Source organism: Acanthopagrus latus, chromosome 23 (assembly GCF_904848185.1).
Source record: "Acanthopagrus latus isolate v.2019 chromosome 23, fAcaLat1.1, whole genome shotgun sequence".
NCBI classification, from domain to species: domain Eukaryota; kingdom Metazoa; phylum Chordata; class Actinopteri; order Spariformes; family Sparidae; genus Acanthopagrus; species Acanthopagrus latus.
In genome coordinates this window covers 20,875,769-20,894,258 of record NC_051061.1, presented here as the reverse complement: position 1 = coordinate 20,894,258, position 18,490 = coordinate 20,875,769, and the positions used below count along the sequence as shown (strand labels likewise).

General features: G+C 40.3%; 3 protein-coding genes across 4 annotated transcripts; 2 read left to right on the top strand and 1 right to left on the bottom strand.

The window, feature by feature from the left end:
- Positions 1 to 85: 85 nt before the first annotated feature.
- Positions 86 to 1,836, bottom strand: LOC119013742 (coiled-coil-helix-coiled-coil-helix domain-containing protein 5). Of its 2 annotated transcripts, none has more exons than XM_037088596.1 (4): positions 1,709 to 1,836; positions 875 to 1,015; positions 637 to 788; positions 86 to 418 (listed from the first exon to the last, which is right to left on the bottom strand). In XM_037088596.1, exons 2-4 carry the CDS (start codon positions 1,003 to 1,005, stop codon positions 390 to 392), a joined length of 312 nt encoding a protein of 103 aa, XP_036944491.1. In that variant the 5' UTR covers positions 1,006 to 1,015; positions 1,709 to 1,836; the 3' UTR covers positions 86 to 389. The 2 variants fall into 2 exon arrangements, with proteins under 2 accessions (XP_036944491.1, XP_036944490.1); XM_037088595.1 differs by lacking the exon at positions 1,709 to 1,836 and adding an exon at positions 1,158 to 1,317.
- On the top strand, positions 1,709 to 10,618 carry atp13a1 (ATPase 13A1). The gene is made up of 25 exons (XM_037088591.1): positions 1,709 to 2,125; positions 3,016 to 3,105; positions 3,386 to 3,649; positions 3,747 to 3,902; positions 4,412 to 4,481; positions 4,570 to 4,676; positions 4,823 to 4,952; positions 5,078 to 5,133; positions 5,281 to 5,407; positions 5,548 to 5,685; positions 6,150 to 6,270; positions 6,388 to 6,545; positions 6,831 to 7,006; positions 7,093 to 7,203; positions 7,325 to 7,450; positions 7,537 to 7,645; positions 7,820 to 8,013; positions 8,155 to 8,251; positions 8,338 to 8,522; positions 8,800 to 8,914; positions 9,009 to 9,205; positions 9,341 to 9,483; positions 9,573 to 9,684; positions 9,769 to 9,912; positions 10,010 to 10,618. The coding sequence occupies exons 1-25, from the start codon at positions 1,772 to 1,774 to the stop codon at positions 10,118 to 10,120; spliced, it is 3,591 nt and encodes a 1,196-aa protein (XP_036944486.1). The 5' UTR covers positions 1,709 to 1,771; the 3' UTR covers positions 10,121 to 10,618.
- Positions 10,619 to 12,200: 1,582 nt separating this feature from the next.
- Positions 12,201 to 17,202, top strand: LOC119013741 (kinetochore-associated protein DSN1 homolog). The gene is made up of 11 exons (XM_037088594.1): positions 12,201 to 12,315; positions 12,575 to 12,611; positions 12,747 to 13,002; positions 13,116 to 13,189; positions 13,639 to 13,711; positions 14,147 to 14,231; positions 14,348 to 14,395; positions 14,511 to 14,582; positions 14,685 to 14,832; positions 15,772 to 15,859; positions 15,974 to 17,202. Exons 1-11 carry the CDS (start codon positions 12,281 to 12,283, stop codon positions 16,054 to 16,056), a joined length of 999 nt encoding a protein of 332 aa, XP_036944489.1. The 5' UTR covers positions 12,201 to 12,280; the 3' UTR covers positions 16,057 to 17,202.
- The last annotated feature ends 1,288 nt before the right edge of the window (positions 17,203 to 18,490 follow it).

The window sequence follows — 18,490 nt, the reverse complement described above, 5'->3', positions numbered from 1 at the left end:
TTTGACTCAGACCTGGAGAGGGTGAGGGTGGGAGGGACAGACATGAGCAATAGAAAATAATAAGATGAGTAATACGAGTCTGGTGTCAATTTTAATAAGATGGTTTAATAGAAATCAGTAAAAATAGTCTTCCTTGTGTGAGGGAATGACAAATGTTATTTTCACAGGAACTCAACGTTTACATAAAGAGTAAAGGGACGATGCAGTTATTAAATACTCTACACAAGTAGTCTTAATGTGCAGTACTAGTGCAGTCATCACCTACACATTAGGTCACACAGAGGGAACCAAATATCAGTCACTGTACATCAGCATCATGTGAAACCAGCCCATCAGTTCGCTGCTGTGGAGACGGGAGCTGTCTGATGCTGATAGAAGATGCCTGAATGCTACGATGGCTGAGGTGCTGGATTTGTATCTAGAAAAAGAAAATGAATTTATTGGTATGTGGACAATTACTAAAGTAACACCTCTTACAAATCCAACAGATTCCATATAGAAGATTTTAATGGCTGCAAACCGGAATAACAAGCACAGACAAACCATTCAGTGGGATGAAAACATACATGTAATCACTTCCTTTCTGTTTGTGTTGTGACCTTGAGTGCTATAAGGCCAATCCCAACAAGGACTTACCCACTCCACTGAGGTCCACCGTCTCTGCACAGCCTAGAAAGCGAGCCACATGTGGTGAGCAGGAGGTAGGTGTGTCCTGGTTTTCTCTCAGACAGCGCTCAAACTCCACAAACTCCTTGGAACAGTCCTGTCTGATCTTCTGGATCACTGGGCTGTCACATAACACATTAAGGGGTTTGATACAATTGTGCATTGGGTGTCACAATGTTAGGGTGGAAGTGTGAGTGTGTTTCCTTACTGTGATGATGTGCACTGTGCAACCTTCAGCTTCAGTTCATGACACTGGTGCTGCCATGTTGAGGGGTTGGAGGCCACACATGACCCATATGCCTCCATCTCTTTATGGCAATACCTTGCCGTTATATCCATAGCAGCCTGCCTGAAAGGTAACACATGGATGTCAGTCAGTGATTACTTACAAGTGCAATGAGCCGATGAGCCATCGCTATCAAACCACATGCAATACGGTAAAATATTTATATATATTATATAAAGTATTTTGAGCAGTTTAAATGTCTTACATGTTGCTCTTTCAAGCCTTTCTGACACGAATACGCTAAATAATCAAGGTTACAACGCCAGTATTTCTACATGTGCAGCCATGTCTTTGCGGCAACCACACCGTATACACCCGGTACTTCATGATAGGATGACAAAACAACCTCGTACAACACTTCTCTGTTGTTATTGGTTCAGGTTTGTGTCAGTCGCACTCAATGGCCACGCCCCCATGCTGACGGTGAGGTTCTTAAAGGGGAAGCGCCTCAATTGCAACATTTAAACTTTTAACGACACATTAAGTTGATTTATCAGATTATTTATCAGAAATATCTGTATTCATACGCGACATGAAGTTGAACCTAAACGACACGATGTAGCTGTGATGGAGATAATAACAATGGATGTATTTTATTCAATCTAACAGTTCAATCACGCGGTGCCAAGAAAACAGTACGTGTCTTTACGTGTTTACGTATGCGGAAGCGACAGTCAGTCAGAGTACGGACGATTCAGTAAACGGGCTCAGAAGGCTGGACCGAGCACCGCTCCGTGTGGAGAATCGTATTTTTACCGGCTACAGCACGACAGGGTGGTGGTGGATGATAGAGGGGGCCAGAGGAGGGAGCAAAGTACAATGAACGACGCCGAGAAAAGGGGGAGTACGGCTGTAGACGGGATCCGGGAACCGGGTGAGCTGCAAATGGCCCCCTCTGTGAACCACAACCAGCATGACAACGGCACCGGCGACGAGCTGGTGAGCTCGGTGACGCTGTACAGGCGAAGGCCCCGGCTACTGCACGGCACTGTCCTCCCGTTTCTGGCGGTTCTCTACCCAGGCTGGCTTTACGTGTGGTTAGGAGTGTATGGTGCCTCCGAGTATCCGGAGGCAGGCCTCCTGGCGTTAGCCGCTATCGGGATCGCGCACGTCCTCACCGCGCTCTCCGGTTATTGGTCCGTGCATGCGCACTGTTGGCTCACTTGTTCGAAGGTAAACACATGTTCAACAATAATAACAGTTCGACATTTTACTGATATGTTTAAAGAACCCACTGCTTCTCCCCCCATACCTAGGACATAGAAATAAAAAGTCAGGGTCAGGTTAAATCCCGGAGCTGTTGCGAAACCAACGTCTTGCTCAAAGGCACTTCGGCAGGGCAGGTGTTTGGCTTGAAACCCCCGGTTAATGACACGAATCAACAAACTTTCCCCCTAGGTTTGAATCAGCTGTGACATTTCTCTGATAAATGGGACTTTCAATCCACATTTCTGGCTTCATTTTAAGATTTAAAACGTCTCTGGTTCATGATGCCCATTACTAAAGTAAAACAGTTTAATTGACGTTGGAGGATTGCCATGTATTCTTTCTGCCAAGCAGGATGTAAATACCTGTGTAGCTGCTGTAGAAAAAATGGTGTGCAAACCTGAAGACAGATTGCTGATACATGATCCTATATTTGGAAAATAACCTGTTTTGTGTTTCATTGTAATTAATTACATGGCAATAGGAAGTTAAACTGAATTTATTAAGTATTAAGCATTGAATAAACTATTTCTGGAAGAAACAGCACTTTCAAATTTAAATGGGACGTTGTGTTTTGTGGCATAATGTTTAAAGTCATACCATATTGTTGTAAAAGTGATTGATTATAATTAATAATTGACATGTTGCTCAGCATCTCTGTGTTTTCTCTGTTAGCAGTTGTATAACAGAGTCTACATTATTTTAAGAAAGTGCTTGAACTTCATTCCGATCAAGCAACTGTATGGTCGTGGCATGTCTCATGTAAGAGGGACGGCCTACAGGGATACAGCAGCAACCAAAATGACAGTGACTAACCACAGTGTGTGAATTTGTCACCTGTTCATTTGTAAACACAGGAACCCGACCCAAACAAGGCTACGCTTGCAAAGGTTATACCCACCCCCAACAACGGTTTTGCTGAGCTTGTGGCACTACAAAGGGACCAGGTCAGTTCACATATTAACCTTGAGGACACTCCAGGTTGTCTTATTTGGAAACATGTCCCAGGTCTCACATTCTTTGTCTGTAAAGATAACGTTTTGACACTCATGATTTGATCTTGCCAGTTTGAATTCAACATCACTTATGTCACTCCTGTTTAGAAATTAATATGTTGTTAAACTGCTGTTAAAGTCTGTCTTTTTTATCCCTACTTGTGATTAGACTTGTCAAGTGACACATTTCTTATGAGTCTCTTGTGTTTATCTCTCCTTTTCTGACTAACAGGATGAGAATGGGGAAGAAATTCTATCTTTTGAATTTCAAAAGATCCGCTACATATTTGACCACAAAGAGAAGAAACGTTTCCTTCCCATAGCATTTCCCATAAACAACCCAATGGGCTACTTTCAGTCCTGGCGTGGCTACCAGGAAGAGACTGAACTCAGAGCTGCAGAAAAGCAATATGGCACCAATCGTGCTGAGATGGTAGTACCAGATTTCCTGGAGCTCTTCAAAGAGAGGGCCACAGCTCCCTTCTTTGTTTTCCAGGTGTGTGTATGTTTGAGAGTTTCTTCATATTTTCTCTTGTTCTCTTGTAAAATCGACTTCATGAATCTTAAGTTATCATTTGTCTACCATCCATCAGGTGTTCTGTGTAGGGCTGTGGTGTCTGGACGAGTACTGGTACTACAGTGTTTTCACACTGTTCATGCTGGTGGCATTCGAGGCTTCCCTGGTCCAGCAGCAAATGAGGAACATGTCTGAGATCCGCCGTATGGGAAACAAGCCCTACATGATCCAGGTAGGCTTGGTGAAATCAATTTTTTTTTTTTTTTAATTTATGTTCCCCTGCATAAATTGTTTTTTCCCTTTCTCCTAAAGTTGAATCTTTTAGCTTCACTGTGTAAAATGATGTATAAGCTGTGTTTGATATTAGGGCTGTTTTCACGTCAATGCTAAAAGATCTGATCTTAAGAGGTGGGCCCACAAGCATGATTTGTGACATCTCAAATAGTTTTGAAACTTAAGGCCTCCGCTGCACACTGAGAGTGGACTTTACAGTGAAGTATGAGACATTTTGTGTTTAGCAGTTCAGATTCATATATTCTTGGAGCTTTAACAATGGAGAAGGAATAGAATCAATTTTAAAGATTGGGTCATGTGGTAATAATACTTTATTTGCGAAAAACATTGGACACATATGCCTTACTATATGTGTTAGAAACATAGAATTACGAACAAAATGCTGTACAATGTACAGTGTATTGCCAATGTATTAAAATCATCCTACATTTATGTATTTTATGACAGGTCTATCGCAACAGGAAGTGGAGACCTATTTCAAGCGATGAGCTTGTCCCTGGGGACATTGTCTCAATAGGTAAATGTCCCGTCAACATTTCCATGAGTTCTCCCCACAATCACATTGACTTTGTTTGTGATATAAATGTTTGTCCTCTGCTTCACAGGACGTTCACCGCAGGACAACTTGGTACCTTGTGATGTGCTGCTACTCAGGGGCCGTTGCATTGTGGATGAGGCCATGCTGACGGGAGAGTCTGTGCCCCAGATGAAGGTTAGAGACAAACTGATGTATAAATAATAACACTAGACAAAGCTGAGGCCAAAGTCTGACACTTTAAAGGCCATATATGTGTCAGACTCAGTTATTCATAATTGCATGGAAACTTGTAATCACTGCTGACAATATGCGGATTGCAGGAGCCAGTGGAGGACTTGGACCCAGAGCGAATCCTGGACCTTCAGACAGACTCTCGACTCCACATCATCTCTGGAGGGACAAAAGTGGTCCAACACAGCCCCCCTCTAAAGGCCAGTGCTGGACTCAAACGTAAGTGCCTATTCCGTTCTTATGACCAACAACATAGCTGCTGAATAAGTCAAATTGTGCATCTTCGCACATTTTCATCATTAAAAAGAAGATGCAAGCTCATTAATCTTCTCATTGATGTGCAGCTGTAGATAATGGCTGTGTGGCCTATGTACTGAGAACGGGATTCTACACCTCACAGGTGAGAAAGTTGCTTAGTGTTTCCATATAACTTCACTCTCTTTTTTCCTTGTCATGGATTTTAATTCTTGTTTTGACAATATGTCAGTGTAGAACATGTTTAATCATCAGTAATAATGTAGTGAATGTGTGTATTATTTTGTCCCAGGGTAAACTGTTACGGACCATCCTCTTCGGTGTGAAGAGGGTGACAGCAAACAACCTGGAGACTTTCATCTTCATCCTCTTCCTCCTTGTGTTTGCAATTGCTGCAGCTGTTTATGTGTGGGTAGAAGGTGAGGTGCAAAGATTCCGTTTATTAAGATTTATTTTTTTTAACACAGACAATATCATAGTGAAAGTTATTGTTAAATGCTGGAGTGGAGGGCATAAGTGAAATCAAATACTATTCTTGTGCTTTGTATTACTCTCTCAGGGACCAAAGATGCCAGCAGGAACCGCTACAAACTGTTTCTGGAGTGCACGCTTATCCTCACCTCAGTGGTTCCACCAGAACTTCCAATAGAGCTTTCTCTGGCAGTTAACACATCTCTCATCGCCCTGGCTAAACTTTGTATGTCTGTTTGTGCTTCTGTCCTGCATGTGTGTTATGCATAATGTTTTAAAGGTCCAATGTGTACAATTTAGGAGCATGAATGGAATATGTGATTCATGATCACATTTTCATTAGTGTTTAATCACCTGAAAGAAAGACCTGTTTAATGAAACCTTAGAATGAGCCTTATACACAGGGTGCAGGTCTTCTTCCACAGAGCCTGTCATGTTGCACCACCATGTTTCTGTAGTAGTCCAGAATGAACAAACCAATATTGGCAATACAACAGGCCTTTCAATTTTTTCGCGTTTATTGCATTTTCAGCAGCCACTTCATCGGAGAGTGAGCCAGCTGGTTTTATTCAATCTGCCACTAAATCCCTCACACTGGACCTTCTTTAAAGACCATGACTAATCAGCTATATAATATAAAGCTTGTACAGCAGTGGTTCATTCAAGTGTTCTTTTTGTACCCCTGCCTAGATGTGTTCTGCACAGAGCCCTTCAGGATACCATTTGCAGGGAAGGTGGAGGTTTGCTGTTTTGACAAAACCGGAACACTGACAAGTGACAGTCTGGTAGTACGTGGGGTAGCAGGCCTCAGGTAAACTCCTGACTGTGCTATCTATGCTACACTATACTATGGTTTAGGTCAGTTAACATATTCATACATTTGCACTTTTGGAGCATACTAACTGATGTTTTGGCTATTTTATGACAGAGAAGGAAAGGAGGTGATGCCTGTATCTGAGATCCCAGTTGAGACACATCGGGTGGTGGCCACCTGTCACTCATTGGTCACTCTGGATGATGGACAGCTGGTCGGAGATCCACTGGAGAAGGCCATGCTGACCGCTGCAGACTGGACCCTTACTAAAGGTACTAAGGAATGACCTCCACTGATTCCATAGAGCAAAGCAGTTATGTGTGTGTGTGTGTATGTGTGTGTATGCTTGTGTTGTACTCATGTTTGTGTTGGGCTACAGACAGGTATAATCTTCAGGTTGCACCAACCCTTGTGTTCAGCTTGTTGGTGTAATTTCTCCAAGGAATCTTAACTAAATTATTTTCCTCTAATACAGTATTTTAATGTAAATGTAAGTATTTGGGTAGTTTTGCTCCTAATTGCAAACTATGCTTATTGTCTCTCGCCTCTTTGAACAGACGAAAAGGCGTTCGCACGTGGGATCAAAACGCAGGGACTTAAGATCCACCAGCGCTTTCACTTTGCCAGTGCTCTGAAGAGGATGTCGGTCTTGGCCTCCTATGAGAAGCTGGGCTCCACTGAACTCTGCTACATTTCAACTGTCAAGGGAGCTCCAGAGACTCTCAGGGGAATGGTACATATGGACACCATAATTAACATGTGCATGATGCAGCCTAATCATGTCTACGTACCAGTGTTTTAATGCAGCTGTGATTGTAGTTTTCAGAATGTCCGGCGAGTTATGATGAAGTCCACAAGGAAATGTCTCGGGAAGGTGCTAGAGTGCTGGCCTTGGGTTACAAAGAGATGGGACACCTTAGTCACCAGCAGGTTGTTTTTTGATGTTTGTCAAAACTGTCAGAGACTGTCTGATTTCTCTGAGTATTCTTGTCTGATGAAAATAGAAATAGTATAGAATAGAGACTGAACACAATCTTTGTGGGTCACATAGGTCCGGGAGATGAGTCGTGATGCTTTGGAGTGCGACTTGCATTTCGCCGGGTTCATGGTGGTGTCCTGTCCCCTGAAGAGTGACAGCAAGGCTGTCATCAGAGAGATCCAAGAAGCATCACATCATGTAAATAAGCTGACAACACACAAGTGTGCACACACACTCAAACAGCTTGGTTTTAGATCGATAATTTCTTCTTCCTCTGCATTCAGGTGGTGATGATCACAGGCGACAACCCTCTAACAGCCTGCCATGTAGCAAGAGAGCTCCACTTTATCCAGAAAGAACACACACTTGTATTGCAGCCAAGTACTGGTCAGGGTAAGATAAGCCATCACTATGTATCAGTCAAATAAGACAGTGAAGAAAAATGCCAGTAAAGGTTGTAGCTTTAGTGTATGAAGATTGCTGTAGTAATCCATTTGTAGTAGGTGTTTTGAGAAAGAACATAGTTAAAGTACATAGTCATGTACCTGATGTTGTTTTGTTTTCCAGGTGAGTGGCAGTGGGAGTCCATTGATGGCAGTGTGCGTGTTCCACTGCCCCCTCCCTCAGTTGCTACATTCGTGCAACAGTTTGACTTGTGTGTAACAGGGGAGGGACTGGCCAGACTGAGCTGTGACCCCCAGCTACTCCACACCCTCTTACCTCACATACGAGTGTTTGCACGTGTTAGTCCTAAACAGAAGGTAGGTCCCATGAAAGATCAATAGTAATGTCAGTTGTGGTTTTGGTCAAAGAGCAAAAGCTTCTTGTTCACCAATAATATAGAAGCAGAACTTTTATGACTTTTGGAGGTTTTGAAATATAAAGGCGCTTCTCTGTTTCAGGAATTTGTCATCACAAGTCTAAAGGGGCTGGGTTATGTGACACTGATGTGTGGTGATGGCACAAATGATGTTGGAGCTCTCAAACATGCCCACATAGGTAAGATTTTATTCCCACCAAGACATAAAGCATTTGTCCCTAATGTGTGACCCCAACAGTGTATAGTGATGACAGTTTTTCCACAGGTGTTGCCTTGTTAGCCAATGCACCTGAGCGCATGCCTGAAAGAAAGAAACGGGGTAGAGAAAAGGAGCCAACCACAGCAGAATCCAGACCTTTACCACCTGTCAGTTCAGGAGGCAAACTGAGTTCCAGGGCAGCCAGGCAGAGGGTGATGGCCCAGAGAGAAGAGCAACTTGCAGCACAAAAGGTATTTTTTCAAGAAGTCTGCCTCCCTATTTCTTCAGGGAATAGTTTTAAAAATTAAATTCTCTTTTCTTTTGACCTCCATACAACAACTAAAACTCATTTATATTCACAGGAACACCAATTGTAGCATTTTAGCTTTGTCCCCAGTTAGTTACATTAACACAAACATCTATTTATGGCTCAAAGAAGAGGAGAGAGAAAAATAGAAAACGTGGCTTTCTTTTAACTTATAGAGATTTAGTGCACTGGTCTAAACATCTGGGTTTATTTCTTAATAGGAGAGGATCAGTCAAGTCTTACGGGAACTTGAGGAGGATCAGGTACAAGTAGTGAAACTGGGTGATGCCTCCATTGCTGCACCCTTCACCTCCAAACTCTCCTCCATACAGTGCAGTGAGTAAAACCTGTTTATAATTTCAGCTGGCAAAGATCCAAACATGAAGCTGCTCCCAACCTCTTAAACTTGTTGCTTCATGTTTTTCCCCAGTCTGCCATGTAATCAAGCAAGGCCGTTGCACTCTGGTGACAACGCTACAAATGTTCAAGATCCTCGCTCTCAACGCCCTGGTGCTGGCCTACAGCCAGTCTGTACTCTACCTCGAGGGGGTCAAGTTCAGTGACTTCCAGGCGACCCTGCAAGGCCTACTCTTGGCTGGATGCTTCCTTTTCATCTCCAGATCAAAGGTGAGAATTTATGGAGGAAAATACAAGCTCTGTATGTTTCTGATTGTTATCCCAGGAAGATAATATTTACTCAGTGTTTTTTTTTCCTACCATAAAGCGTGTATCCTGATTTTTTTCTTTCTCGTATTTACACAGCCACTGAAAACATTGTCTCAAGAGCGGCCCTTACCGAACATCTTCAATCTTTATACGGTGTTGACTGTGCTGCTGCAGTTTGCGGTCCATTTCTGTAGTCTGGTGTACCTTTACAAAGAGGCACAGGGCAGAAGTCCACCCAGGTAAATCAGAGTAAGACAGGAGGAGAGAGAACAAGAGAGTAAACAACAGTTCTGCTACTGACGTTTCAGTCTTCTTTTTTGTCTTGCAGAGCGGAGCAGTTTGTGGATCTATATAAAGAGTTTGAGCCCAGTCTAATTAACAGCACTGTGTACATAATGTCCATGGCCATGCAGATGGCCACCTTTGCCATTAACTACAAGGTACTTATATTAATTATTAATATGTATTGCCTCTGTATTCTTTGTGGTATAAAAGACTCACAGCATTGGTTATGTTTCCGTTAGGGTCACCCCTTCATGGAGTCGCTAAGCGAGAACCGACCACTACTGTGGAGTATTGCTCTGTCAGGTTTAGCAATTGTAGGACTTCTAACTGGCTCATCACCAGAATTCAACGAACAGTTTGCTCTTGTAGACATTCCAACAGAGGTGAGCTAACATTATTTTACCATTTATTGTTGTGTTTTAATAAACTTGTAATGATGTACATCATGAGGTAACCTGCTTTCTGTTTACTTCCTTGCAGTTCAAATTAATCATTGCCCAGGTTCTGGTGGTGGACTTTGTTGTCGCTCTGCTAGTGGACCGTGTCTTGCAGTTCCTGCTGGGCAAAGGAACTCTCAGGCTGCCTTCTTGAACTCAGTGCCAACAGTGACCGCTGCCCTTACCAACCAAACTGTAAAGGGAGAGAAGACTTTTGGAGGAGGAAGAGAATTAAAGCTGTTGTGACATAAACAAGACAGCTGAGACAGTCATGGCGCGCAGTACTGTACACTCCGTGTATCCCTTCCTGCTCAGTCCTCCCTTACCCATCTGTGTTTCTGAATTTTCATCAGTTCTGTTTATATTCTCTTTCTGTTTTTTTCATAACTCTTGCTTTTTTTTCTACATCTCTCTCTCTCTCTCTCTTTCCTCATCTGTCCCTCCCCGCTGCTATACAAGGCCATGAAGACAGCAGTATTGAGTGGAGTGCAAGACTGTGTGCCAGCCAGAGTGAAACATACAGGCGCACAAAAGGGGCATTCTCCAAGAGAATTGCAAAAGTGTTTTTGAGTTTTTTGATTCCTCTCCTTGATTTTGTAAAAAGTGAAAAAACATCTCTAACAGACTTATAAAGACTTACAGATACAAATTATGAAGTCTGTCAAGTGTTTTGTCAAGTACAAGTACTGAAGTGTCTGCACATGGAAAGGATGAGCATGTTCAGCAGGTCCTGAAACATCCTGTTCTCAGAAATAGGTAAGTAAAGAATGATCAGGGTATGAGAATATAGTGTTACTGTACAAAGAAAGACTTTCGTTCAATGAAACCTTATATCTCACGGGACACATTACACAGGCCAAAACAAACATCTCATTAAGTATCAGTTGACTGGATGATTGTGATCTTTGTGTTTACTTACCAACTGAGCTTAATTGGCCTACCAGACTGTTTGCTGTTTATCATTGTTATGAACTTACATAAACCTTTGTGTGATGAACATCTAAATTAGCTTACACAAATTGCCTTTTCTTAAAACATACAGATAGAACTCCTACCCCATAGTGAATCAAGTATTGTATCAAGCATTCAGGTATCATGGAGCTGTTGAGGGCCTTACAATCCAAACTAAATAATTCCAGCTTGATGTAATCCTACAAAGTTTATGAACAAACTCCACTGATTTTTTTTTTTTAAAACCTTACCTTAAGTTTACAAAGACCCAAGTTGACATTTGAGATACAGTTGAGAGTATGCTGTTGAGAGGATATCAAAGTGATTTTATGAAAAAACTGGCTCTGGCCTATAACCAGCAACTGTTGGGACTGCTTTTTTCGGCCACTTATTGATTTTCCAGTCTCCAATGCCACTCTTTTATGGTTGAATTTTTAAAAAATGTCGTGTTGATGTATATACTCTCCTGAGAATCCTCTTTTATTTAGGAGTCATGCAGAAAATACCCCATGATTGATGTACAGCTTAAGATGCCTCTCAGGGCATAATATTGGAGATAAGTAGATGTGCAAAGCATAAGCACAGCAACTGAAATTATAACTTGCCTACTTTGCAGATAACACTGTTATAATGCAAAAAAAAAAAAAAAACACAAGAAAACATTGCCCCAAAGGAGGTCAAATCTGTTATGACATCAGAAATCAGGTGTGTACAAAGAGGATCAGGGCCAGGGATTCATCTTTAACTTAATGGGTCAATTTTTGCTGTTAATTTGATCCAGGGGTTTCTCAGCATGAGGACTGGTATTCTCCACAGCAGAGGCCACCTTTCTACAGAAACATCCGTCATCACAGCTAGCATTTGATTCCCTGAAATATTCAATAACTAAAGTATTCACTTAAGTACAGTATTTTCAAATACATTGTAGTTTATATTGTTTTTATGGCTTAAGAGTTTTTAAAAAGAACATTTTGCATGGTGCACATGCTGCAGTCCACACCTTAAAAAGGTATTGTGACACACGAAAATCTGGAGACAATCATGCAACTCCCAGTGAGCGACAACCCCATTAATTTGTTTCTTTCATCTGTCTTTCCTGAAAGCAAATCGGTAGTTTTGGATTCACATTCTAGCAAATTATATATTAAATCTGACTCTCACAGCAGAGCAAACAACTGGAACATCCTGTCATGAAGGTATGACCCGTATTTATGAACTACAGCTCCCCATGACACAGGTTTTTTGACTTAATAACTTGCAGCATGTTCTACAATCAGACTACATTTCCCATGGTGCTTAGGGTAGTAAAGGGGTTTGGCTCGATGGGCGCGCGCGCCATGAAGAAAACCATTTGAAAGTAAAAATGGCGGAGAAACATTTAGAAGCTGGAAAAGACGGGTACGTATCCTTCTTTTAACCTTTGCCACGACCGATTTGACAAAAGTTTGTGTTATGTTGAGAAACAATACAGTGAAATATTTTTCAGGTAACGCCTAGTTAGTTGTTATCTCCGCGTGAATTCTCCCCAAAGCAACTTCTTTCTGTGGTCTGCGATGCTAAACGGTTAACTTCTGTAAACACCGTAATTTGAACATTTTGGTTTCTGATATTCTGTACATGTAATATACATTTAAAACTTGGCATTTTCTTCTTACAGTTACGAAAGTGTCGCCGATGCTGATACCCAAAATGAGGTAATGCCTTTAACTGACATCCAACTAACTTAGCTATTGTTGACTAACAACACCTCTGTAAGCTAATCCTTTATCCAAGAGCTAGCGTTAACTAATCACGCTGTCGTTATATTGTCACTTTTCGCTCAATCCAAGGTAAAACAGACATCGAAAAGATGCTCCTCCACAAGCCCCATCACAGCTCCCCCACACAAATCTCCGCGTACCGACTTCCCATCACCCTCCACACAAACGCTAGATGCAGAAGAAGGACACTCGGAGTCAGTCAAACAAGAAAGGCAGATAGAAACTATGGAGAGTCCTAATGTCAGCCCCACCGGACGGAGGAAATCCTGGAGGAGAGCCACCTTAACACGACGGTCTCTGCCTGCCCTTCCAAACCCATATCAGGGTGAGATTTTTGGCTTTTTGCGTCCTGTCAAATCGATAAATTATGAGGTATTGGGGACATGGGTTTTGTTTTTATCTTGCAAAAATAAATATCTCGTTATATGTTTATTGTAGTTTTGTGCAGGGGCATCAGTACATCCTTACCAAATGAAGAGAGGCTGGAAAAATTGATGGAGACTTCAATGAGGGTATGTCTGGTATGGTCATAAGTACAGTAGAAATTGCATGTGACAAACTTCTCCTGTCATTGGTGTTAGCATTCTTTTTCTATTAACTCAATATTTGGAGAGGTGATGAATTATAAAGATGTTTATGTTTAGCAAATAAATTGGCTTGTACTTTGGTACAGGCAGCATGGAAACTGAGATTTTAATTTCATGAAACAAAGTGGTGTTTTTAGGCCAAAGAATGGGATTCAGTAAAATGTAGTAACATTACAAATGTTATGGTGTTATTCACTATTACTGCTACAACTACTGTACATTAGATCTCCTCATAGAACACTCATCAGGATAATGCTTTAGCCATGATTAGACTGTAATGAACTTGGCTGCAGTAGAGGTTACAGTTCATTGTAATTATTCCTAACTAACCTTCCCAATTGATCTCTGTCTAATTACCTCTTCTTTGTCTCTAGATGGCGATAGAAAGAACTCAAAATTCACTGCAGTCAGTGCCGAAAGCGTCACTGGAGTCTTTTCAAAAACAAGGTTAGTGCTTGCAATGCTTCATTTGGCACATAAATTATGGGGCTTTTAATTGTAACTGAATGACTGTCATAGAAATATTCAGTGTGGCTGCAACTAATCATTATTTTCTTTTTTTATATATCAAAAGATTATTTTCATGCTTACTCATTAACATGTCTTAACAAGCTTATCACAAGTTGCCAGATTCTTCAAATAGCTTTTTTGTCCAACCAACGTCCAAAAAAGAAAAGCCTTACATAACATGTAATAAATGACAAAGAAATGCAGCAATCCTTATATTTAAGAAGTTGGAACCTTCCAATGTTTGATATTTTTGCTTGAAAAAAAGACTGAAAGGATTGATTGAATACTAAATAGTTTACCAATACATTTTCTTTGTAAAAGCTTTGCAGCGCTAACATTATTTCTCTGTATTCTGTGTCTTCCTTGGTACAGTTGAGCACATCAAAAAAGAATGGCGTTTTCTGGTCAAAAGCATACGAGAACCACGGGATCATGAACTCCCTGCTAGTGCAGCCAAGTATAGTAGCTTTTTTTTCTATACATATATTCTTCCTGTGTTTTTGCTTTTGCTAACAAATGTTGTATAACAATAACATGTTATACTGGATTTATGCCTCTATTGTTTGCTTTCAGTTCTTGTGATCCTTCAATGCAAAGAGCCATGGAAAAAGCAATCAACAGGCATGTTCTTGATATCACTGTAGCAAAGTAATCTTTTAAATCATAAATTCATACTTTAAAGATAAAGATATCACATGAGGTTCCTTTTTTTTAAATGACCTATATTTTGTCTTAGGCTCCAGGCTGAAAGTGAATCCTGGGAGGCACTGTTGAACAAACACCGTAGTAAAGCAGAGGAGTTGGAAAGGTGAACATGTCACTGAGGAATACTGTAGCAATACTGTGATAGAGTAACTCAATATTATCCTCTTAATTATGCATCAATAATGTGTCCTTTTATCCATTGCAGGAAAGTGGAGGAGGGCCAGGAGAGAGGCATATCATTGGACACTTCATCTGTTACCCAGTCTTCACAGTACCATTTTATACAGAGTAAACCCGACTACCATGGTCTCCTCCGTAGGCAACAGCCCATGCTTCACACTATGGCAATGATTGTATGTTTAAAATTTGATATATATATATTTTTTTAGCATTAGTAAAAGGAATCAGAAACTTATTAATAGTAGAAACAACTTTAACAAAAGTTAAAGTCTAGGATTTTTAATTACTATAATGTTCTTCTATATACCATCTGTAAGGTGGTGTTTGTTAAAATACTAAATTTGGCATGAAATAAAAAATGAAGCAAGTGCTTCTTGGCTGTAGCAGTAATGAAACACAAAGCAGATGCTACTGATTTATGGGCAGTTTAAACGCTGTCCACAGGAAGGAGAAAGAAACGTGTTACTTTTTGGGAGGAATTCATCCCATTATTGTGGGCAGTGCCAAAGCTGGCACATTTAAGTGGTTGGAAACGATCTCTATCCTCTGCAGTTCAGAAATGTTTATTAGCTTCTTGGCTCTCATCTCTCCAAGGTTACAGTGCCAATAAATGAAATAATTTCTCATTCAACCTTCACTTCCCTGCTAGATTATAATAACAAAGTTGATGCTAGATAACACAACTAGAGCAACATCTGCACTCCTTTGCCCTATTATCTGTTGTTTGATTGCATCAATGTGGTAGATGTTTTAAAGTTAGGGTTTTTTAGCAACTGCTTACTTCTGTTTGTTATTAGTGTGACTTGGTTGCAAAAAGTTGATGGCACACAGTTCTGTGCACCAGTCAAAGTTTAGCAACATTTTTAGTGATAAACCCACATTTAATACTACCAGGATTTGTGTTTTTTTCTTACTGTAGCATTCATTATTATTAATCTTATTTATTTTTTTATTTTTTTATTTTTTGTCTGCGATATTTGTTGCAAAAGAAAAACATGAAATTTCAAGGGCACGTAAGCATGAACCTGTTGAAAAACGTTTAATATCTGTACTGACTTTATTTTGATGTGCTATATCACATTATGTAATCCATTATCTCGTTTTATGTGTAGATGGACACTCAGTGTAAGATGGTTAGAGAGCTTCTGAACATCAAGGAGCAGTCACAGCTATTGGTGAAAGAGACCAGTGGACGATTGGGTAATGATTTAATCTATCTATTGTTTTGTAGTTTTACTATGGAATAATTGCCATATCAAATCAAAATTGACATGGCAATTTATAATTTTTAATTTTGTTACTTTTTCTTACCAGCGGCAGAAGCAGGATTCCAGGATCTTTCACCTGACCCTATCAGGAACCTTCTGGCAGCCCCATTATCCTCTGCAACTACATAGTCACAAGCAATCAATCAAATTGTAGCACCATGGTTGTTAATGACTTATATATGAAACTCATACATGTGTAGTTTCTGGTAATTTTACGGTTTGTGATTCAAAAACTTGGAATTTATTTTCTCTGTGGTTGTTGACTTGTTTTATAACCCATGGAAAGCTCTAATTTAATGTTTTCTGTGTCCAATAAATACAATTCTGTCAGCAGCAGCACTGGTTATAGTGCTAGTTCAGGTAATATATAATATTGACCAGCAGGTGGCAGTAGCTGGCTATACAAAAAGGTGACAAGCATTAGGAATGGCTAGAGTTGTTTTTTTCTGTAAAGGCCTTTATGAAGTCAGGTTGTTCTAGCTTGTGAAACCTGAAACTTTTAATACTAGCTGCCAGCTGTTCGATAGGAACAGACAAATGTTTCAGAAAACTTCTCTGGTGTCCTGCAAAACAGTGTAATTGGTCATTCATCATGAAAAAAAAAACACTCAGAAAGAAACTCCCCATCTCTTGGATCCAATAATCCTGTAAAGTGATCTGTTATCTTAAAAAATCAAATAGAATAACTTCTGGAAACTAATTCTGATTCTGTTTTTTAAAATATTAAAATAGAATATTTGAAAAGGATTGAATTCATGGGGTGTAGCTTTAAGTGGTTTGATTACTACTTAACAAATATCTGCAGAGGTGATTATGCAAATAATAACATTAGTATACATGGTAACATTTTCTGAAACTGGAGAAAAGATTATAAAGCTGTGGACAAGAAATGAATTTTAATAAAGGAGATTCTGTGTAGAGTGCTTACAGTCATGTATGTACAGATCTTTGAAATGCCCATCCTCAGTCACATTTACTTGGTTTTTGGTGCTGCATCTATTTCACTTCATCAGTGTCCCCTGACCATTCAGGAGGAGGCCCCTCCCCCACAGTGACTCACCCCCATCTCTTGCATTTGGCTGGGTCACTGATGCAGAACGAAGCTTTGACATTGTACCAGTCAGTCAAAGCTTTGTTAGCCATCACTACTATCTCTTGGACCCAACCAAGGTTGCACTCATTTATGTTCTTACTTAATTCGTTTACCTGATGATTACAGGGAGATGATTTTTTTTTTTTTTAAAGCTTTTACCACTAATAAATGAGAGTGGATGACTTTCTGTTCTCTGCTGTTATGATTTCTACTATTGACTATTGTGGATTTTTCCTTTGATTGCATTGAGAGGAGTGACTAGAGAGCAAAGGGACAAGCATAGAGAAGACAAGCAGGGTTGTGACCGTGAGAGTTGTGAGTAAGGGAGGATGGTGCACAGCAGGAGAGATCGATTCTTATTTAGATGAAAATGAGGCTTGATGCTTGTGGGGTGAGAGGAGGGCAGCTTTAGCATCCAAATGAATAGAAGTTTCACAGAAATGATTCTTAACCGAATCACCAACAATAAAAAAACAAAGAAGTTTATAAAGCCACTGACATAGTCTTTTCACTTTCGAGGAAGCTCTCCCTTGACAGTGATAGACACTGACTTTGGGGTTGGATGGTAACCCCTGCAGCTACTCACTTAAAATTGTAAACTGTTGCTTTAAATAACCTCAATGACCCTAGTAAATGGCATGTCAGAAGTTAAGTGTTTGATTTGGATGCAGTGTATATTTGGATAAAGGTGCCTTGGGTGTGACCAGGCTCTCAGGGTTCCTTGTTTGCAGACTATTATTAGAAAAAAAGGGTTCTTTTTGCTTTTTACATCTATATGTATATTTTGCTAATAAATCCCTGATGTTAATGAGATTGGTTGTCTACTTATGGTCAAGATTACTTTTTTTAAGGGGTTAAAATCCACTGCTTGGTATAATCGCCAAGAAACCTCAATTGTGACTTGTACTATGTGCACATGCAAAGAACAATTACTGTTTGGGTTTACTGTATTCTCCATTCTTGTTGTCTCTAACTTTAGATTGATTAGCTACAGATTGTAGTAGATGGATGTGTGGAGAGTCAGCATAAACCATTGCCAGTTTGGTCCTACTCTCTCATGCACACCCATCATCTCTTCTCAGTACAGCAAGGCTGGCTGCTGCTCTCCTCCACATCCATTCAGCCAGCCATTCGTCTTGGAAAGCTGTCTCTCTGATCTGAGTGATAAACTACAGCAGAATTGCCCAGTTTGCAAAAAACAAGGACACTTGTTTTCAATCTGTGCTGTCAACATTTTCATACTGAAAACTGATGGGATGTTTCATTCATTGGGGGGTTTAGGACAGAATGATATTCTTGGCTGGACAGTTTTCCGTCTGATATTGAATAATTCTCGTCAAATTGCAAAAAAATGCCCACACAGATGAATATCATATTACTTTTAGGTACGACTTATTAAATTAGACTGACTCCAAATGATGTCTTTCACTGGTTGCTTTAGATTTTAAGTGTATACACCTCTGCACTTGC